Genomic DNA, 7,471 nt, shown 5'->3' on the forward strand with positions numbered 1-7,471 from the left:
TGCTTGTATTTACAACAGTAATATAACTGTTCGGAAACGAATGACTCTAACTAATTACTACTCTTCCTAATTAGAACTCATTGCATTATTCTTGGCATTTTAAACAGAAAAGTAAAATAAAAACAACAAATAAAAATAAAGATAGACAAGTTGTCCGTCCAGTGAGCCGTGTTCTCTGTCCTTGTGAGAAACCATGTCAACCTTCTTTCCGTCTTCCCCAGGTTAACCAGATGCTCCTGTATCATTTTATCTCATAAAATAAAACGTATTTTTAATAAAATCACATAATTATCTTAAAACCAAAAAAAAAACTATATATACATTTAAGGTAATCAACTCATTATAAATTAAAAACTATTTTAAATTAAACATAAATGGTATCCTTACAAAATAGTAACAAATATCTAGTTTGACTCGAGATAAATACTTCGATACCTGTGTTCATCAAATGACTATTTTGATGCCTGTGTTAAACCAAGATAATTACATTGAATGAAAATAGTCGATTCATATTCTCAAAATAGCAACCATCTACAAGCATTCAAGCAAATTAAGTCAAAACTTTGTTCTTTTCCAAATAAGATCCATCCAAGTATTTTGATTGAGCATATGCTTTATCCCACAAGCTTCAAATCTCATTCTCAAATAAGATCCATCCAAGTGTGTTGATTGAGCCTATACTTTATCCCACAAGCTTCAAATCTCATTCTCAATCTATAGTTGATATATGACACGTCATAAGCTTCAAATCTCATTCTCAATCTATAGTTGTTCTATGACACGTTAGAAAAATAATTCAACACTTCGGGAAGAAAACGAAGAAACCGAATAGGCAATACTTAATTATAATTATAATAACCAAACAAAACAAAGAGCGACTATTGTAAACTAAGTTAATTTAATACCAATAGGATATTTGAAAATGACTTTAAAATAAAGATATAGTAATTTGATAGCTTGATAAATTATTTTGGATGGATCTGATTTATATATATAGTTTTTTGTTTTCTCCCACAAACCAAAATATCTCATACACTAATTTAATATCTAACTTAAATATAACTTTAAAATTAAATAATAATAATAAAATAAATTTTACTATACAACTAATAAACTTAATAAAACTTACACATCGTCCATACAGATTCTCCCTTTATACTCCAAATCACAACTTTTACATGAAGCCCATTTAGATTCATGGAAAATCATCTTCCTTCTTGCAGAGTAATGGAAAATCATCTTCTTTCTTGCAGTGTATTAAAAATAGAAGCAATTCAATTCCAACAAAATAGTCAATGTAAATTTATTTGGATGCAGTAGTGATTGCTTTGCTAGCATTCTTCAGATTCAAAAGCTTCAGAGCGGATGCTGATAACGTTCCATTCGTCGCAGGATTGATAGCTTTCCGAACCTTGGTGACGTTCCAAGCAGTTCCAATTACATGCCCCGCAACTTCAAATGTGTCATGTGTCACCTCTCCTGCGTCCTCCCCAAACCTGCACTCAAATGAAACCCATGCTGTCAATGTCAACCTGCACACAAACAAACATCTCTGGGTCCAGAAAACTATACAGACAGAACCCAAAATGCAGTACCTGTGTGTAACAACTTCAACTGTAGCATCAGAAGCCGCTGACAGGGCATCCTTCGCTGCTGCTTCTGCAGCTTCTAAAACTTTGTCTGAAATTCAATAATTAGAAACCCAATTATTATCGTACCTAATACCTATCACTTAGAACATTTATTTGGAAACATTTTGAAGTTATAAAGGTAGAATATTGACGTACTGATTGCATCCAAGGAAGCAAGAAGGACTTCTCCAGGTAGCATGCGGAAGAACTTTTGGCTAGCCTCTGAGCCCAACACGGGAGCAGTAACGGCACTGCTTACTATGACCACCCCCGCCAGCACATTCTCGCTTAGTTCTTCTGTCATTTTTGATAACTTTTTAACCCTACACATAATATTTCGATATCAACATTCAATATCCAGAATTAGGGTTTAATGGAAAGGAACTTTTTAACCCCACACATAATATTTTGATACCAACATTCAATATCCAGAACTAGGGTTTGATGGAAAGGAAGAGACGGTGGCCCAAAATTAAACTTCTACTCATACAATTTATTTTTTTCATATACAACCATCCATCTAGAGTTGAGGATGTTAGCTTTTACATACTCATTCATTACAATAATTGTCTAGAGGTTCATTTTACAGGTTATTATATGTTAAGTTTTAAAAAAATAATAAAAATAATTTTCTTAATTTTTATTAATTTTAAATTATATGTAATTTTATTAATGGATTAAGATTAATTATTAAAATATAATTATGCATTTGAATGGATAGTAAATTATCTCATGCTTTTAATAGTTAGTTTATCATATCCCTGAATTTTAATGGATCAAAAATATACTTTTAACAAAAAAAAAAAATAACCACATTAAATTTCCAAATTAAAATTTTAAATATTCTTACTCGTTACTAAACCAATGTCTTTTTTAAATCAAAAGAAAAAAGTTAATTCACCAGGAAGAATCGACAATCTTGCTCCAAAATTTTTTAATATTTCTTTTAATAAACATTTATAAAATAAATTTAGGGTATATTAAAATCTTTAAAAACATAAATATTTCTACATTAAAGTTGAATATATTTTAAAATATTAATTTAATGTAGTTTTACTATAAATTTTGCTATCATTGTCAAGTAAAAGATATCATTAAATCTGATATTGATATTATAATATCAATATTAATATTATTAAATTTAATAACTTTGGATTAATCCAATATTAAATTTTAATATAATATTCAATTTTTATATTATAATATATATTAAGATATCACGAGCTTATATCTATTTAACACTGGATCTATTTTGGGTTGAAGATCCAATCTCTCTAAGTGTAAACATTCTTTTTTGAGTGTAGAATTTAAAAAGAAGTTTATATCTCAAGAGATTTCATCTCTCTCCACCCATGATAAATCTAATACTGGTTTAACTACTGATATATAAAAATTATAATTACTAAATATAAAATCATAACAAATTGATTAGCTCTCCTTGAATTTTTAATATTGTATAAGCTCTCCTTAGATTTTTAATATTCTATAAAAATCTGAGACTCTTAGCTTTACCACACTCACACTCATTACTATGACCAACTACAAGGTATATAAAACCCACACTTACTAAATATGAAATCATAATAAAATCTAACTTGACTTTCTCACGTTCGATTTCTAATATCGATATCTACATGCGAGAGTGTAATTACAGCGTTTAGACAAGGGTTGTTGAGCGGAGATGTTATCCCTTAACCCGTTTAGACAAGGGTTGTTGAGAGGAGATGTTATCCCTTAACCAAACAAAAAGCAGAGAAAATCTAAAGATCACTTACCTTCGGATGTTTCTTTTTGTGCGGGAACTGATCTTGATATCAGTATTCTTTTTCTTTTCATGATCAGAGGCTGTGGCCGTTTTGCTCTCGGCTTTGGTTACTCGGCTTCTGACAAATTCTCCGCCTTTCTGCACCTGAGAAGCATAAGCGTTGGTGCAGAAAAATATACCCTTGATAATCTGCCCTGACCCCGAAGCAATGGCCTTGGCCACCACACTGTTATAGTCTTCCACTTTCGGCGCCAACGCACTCCAGTACGCCCCGTCCGGATTCTCTCCCTCACACGAACCGTTCTTCGCTGATCGTGTGGCTTTGGGCACACCGCCCGTGGATTCCGCTGGCAGCGCAAAACAAGCGTGCTGCTTAAGACAACTGTCCAGCAAATCCAAACCCTCTTCGCCTGCAAACGTTACTCCATAGTTCAGAACCTCAGGGCTTTCCTTTTCCTTTTCTTTATCTTCATCGTTGGCATCCTCGTCTGGCGGAGGACGGATGGAGAAGAGGTAGTGACGGGAGTCGATTTTTAGGGTTGGCTCGTCCTTGGCGAGAGGCCAACGCACTTCTTCTCCAACTTTAACAAACAGGGCGATTCCTGTATTCCCCTGAACAAGTCTCACAATGGAAAATTCGCCGCTGCCCAACTGCACGCTAACTTCCTCTCCCGCCTCCACCAAGTGCACCACTGCTCGTCCTGGAATCCTCACCAGCGTTTCTTCACTAGAATTCCCTCCTCCCTTCTGATCGTCATGTTGCATTTGCTGGTTTGCATTCGTTTCCGAAAAACTTGAAACTTTTTGCTGCATATTCTTACCGTTCTGATTATCTTGAACATCCATACGAGGAGGATGAGGAGTTTCCATGGACTTGCTGCTGTTTCTTCTATTCAAACTCAAGGGGTTCCTCGCTGCCCACTGCATCTTTCGAATTCTGGTTTTGGCACTGCCCTCTTCCTCGTTTAGCTTACCTCGGAGTATTGAATCTCCTCTTCTGCTTCTGCTTGAATTGCAAATAATGGAATTCCTGACCTTCTCGTCCTCTTATAGCCTGCAGTTTACACAATCTCAGAACCTCTGATAGCAAACTGTATTCGAATTTGTTACAGCTACTGTCTCGTTCTTTCAGTCGATGCTGTCTTCTACCGTGAACAGGTAAGAAAAAGAGAAACATATTCTTTGTTTTACTTTTTCTGTCTGTCCTCCACCTTCAACGTTAAAGTTTGAAAAGAGCAGATTCCTGGTTTTCCTTATTTAAGTTTTCACTGTTTTCTCTGCCGAATAGAATACTGGAAAGCGTATTCGCTTTGGGATGGTGGTCTGAATGGCGACTGCATTACACGCACCGAATCTAATTCTCTTCTTTAAGATAAGTATTATAAAGTACGTAGAAAAGGTTGTCATGATTATTTTAATTCAGGAGAAATTTGATTGCGAAAGTTTAATTGATAATTTCATGCTTTATATATATTTTAAAAATATTATTAAGTGTTAAAATTTAAAATAGTTATACAATCAATATGTAGTAAAAATATAACTTTATAAAAAAAAAAAATTAGAGTACGCAGTTCTATTGGATAGAGAGGGGTAAATGTCAGCATAAATAAAATGATGAAAATAAAAATAATGGTAATTATAATGGTATATACATTTATTTTATGATATTTGTATATGGTATTTGTTATGATGAGAGTATATTTAAAAATTTCAGTAAATTTATTATGGTATGTCAGAGTAGTATTTTATTGTATGTTTCATGGTATTTGTTATGATGATATCATATTTAAAGACTTGAGTAAATTCATTATAGGATGAAAGAGAGCTTTTTCCTCTTAACTTTAGACCTGATCTTTGTGGTTGCTTGGTAAATCTAAATTTAAAATCTATTTAAGATAATATATTAATTAAAAAATTATCAAATAAATTAACAATAAAAAAATATGAAATTTGTTTTCAAATAATTAAAAATTAAATAAAAAGCATTTTCATTTTAAACCAACATTCCAATCTTTTTTAAATAATTAATGAAAAGTATAATTAACTTAAAACAATTTTTGTTTAGCCAAAGTAACTACAAACTTTCTCAAATAGTCATGTATAACTTAAAGATAGTGCAATCATATAAATTAAATGGAATGGTCAATAAATATTGATAAGCATCAATCCATGATAGACATGGATGTTCACCCGAGCTTACCATGAAGATTCTTAACTTGTAAATATACTTTATTACAACACCAATATGGTTTATGAATACCACATACCCAAAAAACTATAACTCATTTTAAAATGAATACATATAATTTTAATTTAATTTTCTAACAATTTTTTTAATAAAACCTAAAATCAAAAAGATCGATAAAAGTTAAATCCTTACGATAGTTTTGTTCAACTTAACCAAACATGGTAGTGATCCTTAATTAAATTAATCAAACTTATAATTAAGTTTAAACAACTTTTGTTTATCCAAAGTAACTACAAATTTTCTCAAATACCAATGTATAGCTTAAATTAATGCAATCATATAAAATAAATGTCTCGCAAAGTAAGTACAAACTTTCTCAAATACCAATGTGTAACTTAAATTAGTGCAACCATATCAAATAAATGTAGTAAGAAAAGGTTGTCATGATTAGTTTAATTCAGGAGGAATTTCATTGCTAAAGTTTAAATAACAATCTCATGCTTTGTAAATTATATTTTAAAAAAATTGTTAAAATTTAAAATGGTTATACAATCAATATGAAGTAAAAATATAAATTTTATTTATTAAAAATAAAAAATCAATTTGAGAGTACCGAGTTTGTTTTATTGAGTAGGGCACCCTTTTTTTTTTTGAAAAGGAACACAGAGATCACAGTTTACAATTCATTATAAAAATAAATTAAAAAGAGGATTTTCCGTTATGAGATCAACCTTCCGCTACGACATCAACAATGCCATAAGCTTGGGCTTCTGTTGCTGACATAAAAACATCTATGTTCAGGTCCCGTTGAATTACCTCTCTAGGTTGGTCCGTTCTTTCTATATAACATCTGGTTATGTAATCGTGAAGCATCGTTACGTGTTTTTATGAAAATCTGCACCCGATCCGTCATAATAGGAACTAGCAGGTTGCTGGATCATAATCCTAGCGTGAGGTAATGCTATACGTTTAGGCATTTCTCCCCGGATTAGAGGTAAATGTTAGCATAATTAAAATTATAAAAATAAAATTAATAATTATAATTATAATAATAAAATTATAATGGTTTATAGGTTTATTTTATCATATTTGTATATGGTATTTGTTATTATGAGAGTATATTTGAATATTTTAGTAAATTCATTATGGTATTCAAGAGTAGTATGGTATTGCATATTTCATGATATTTGTTATGATGAGATCATATTTAAAGATTTGAGTAAATTCATTAGAGTATGAAAGAGTAAGCCTTTTCATCTTAATTTTCAATTCGGATTTTATCTTTGTGGCTATTTGGTAAATCTAGATTTAAAAAATATGTAGGCTAATACATATTAATTAAAAAATTATCCAATAAATTAACAATAAAAAATATGAAATTTTCTTTTTCAAATATATAAAAATTAAATTAAAAACATTTTCATCTTAAACCAATATTGCAATTTTTTAAAATAAATTAATGAAAATTATAATTAACTTAAAACATTTTTTGTTTAGCCAAAGTAACTACAAACTTTGGGAAATAGTTATGTATAACTTAAAGATAGTGCAACCATATAAATTAAATAGTTAATAAATATTGATAGGCATCAATTCATTATAGACATGATATATATTTAAAAAAACACCTAGCAAAATTCTTAACCATGGATGTTTACCCTACCTTACCATGAAGATTCTTAACCTATAAATATACATTGTACACTAAAATGGTTTATGAATACCACATACCCAGAAAACTATAACTCATTTTACAATGAATATATATAATTTTAATTTAATTTTATAACAATTTTTTAATAAAACCTGAAAATAAATATCAACTCTTTACTTATTACTACTACTAAAAAAATTTAATGGATATTCTATAAAAGTTAAATCCCTACC

General features: G+C 30.4%; 1 protein-coding gene across 1 annotated transcript; it reads right to left on the reverse strand.

The window, feature by feature from the left end:
* Positions 1 to 1,070: 1,070 nt before the first annotated feature.
* LOC149197262 (senescence/dehydration-associated protein At4g35985, chloroplastic-like) lies at positions 1,071 to 4,514 on the reverse strand. The gene is made up of 4 exons (XM_089403884.1): positions 3,407 to 4,514; positions 1,788 to 1,954; positions 1,596 to 1,680; positions 1,071 to 1,496 (listed from the first exon to the last, which is right to left on the reverse strand). The coding sequence occupies exons 1-4, from the start codon at positions 4,321 to 4,323 to the stop codon at positions 1,304 to 1,306; spliced, it is 1,362 nt and encodes a 453-aa protein (XP_089260010.1). The 5' UTR covers positions 4,324 to 4,514; the 3' UTR covers positions 1,071 to 1,303.
* Between the last annotated feature and the right edge of the window lie 2,957 nt (positions 4,515 to 7,471).

This window comes from Pinus tabuliformis, chromosome 2_2, assembly GCF_031772625.1.
Source record: "Pinus tabuliformis cultivar Carrire ecotype Pingquan chromosome 2_2, CPIR1, whole genome shotgun sequence".
Classification (NCBI taxonomy): Eukaryota; Viridiplantae; Streptophyta; class Pinopsida; order Pinales; family Pinaceae; genus Pinus; species Pinus tabuliformis.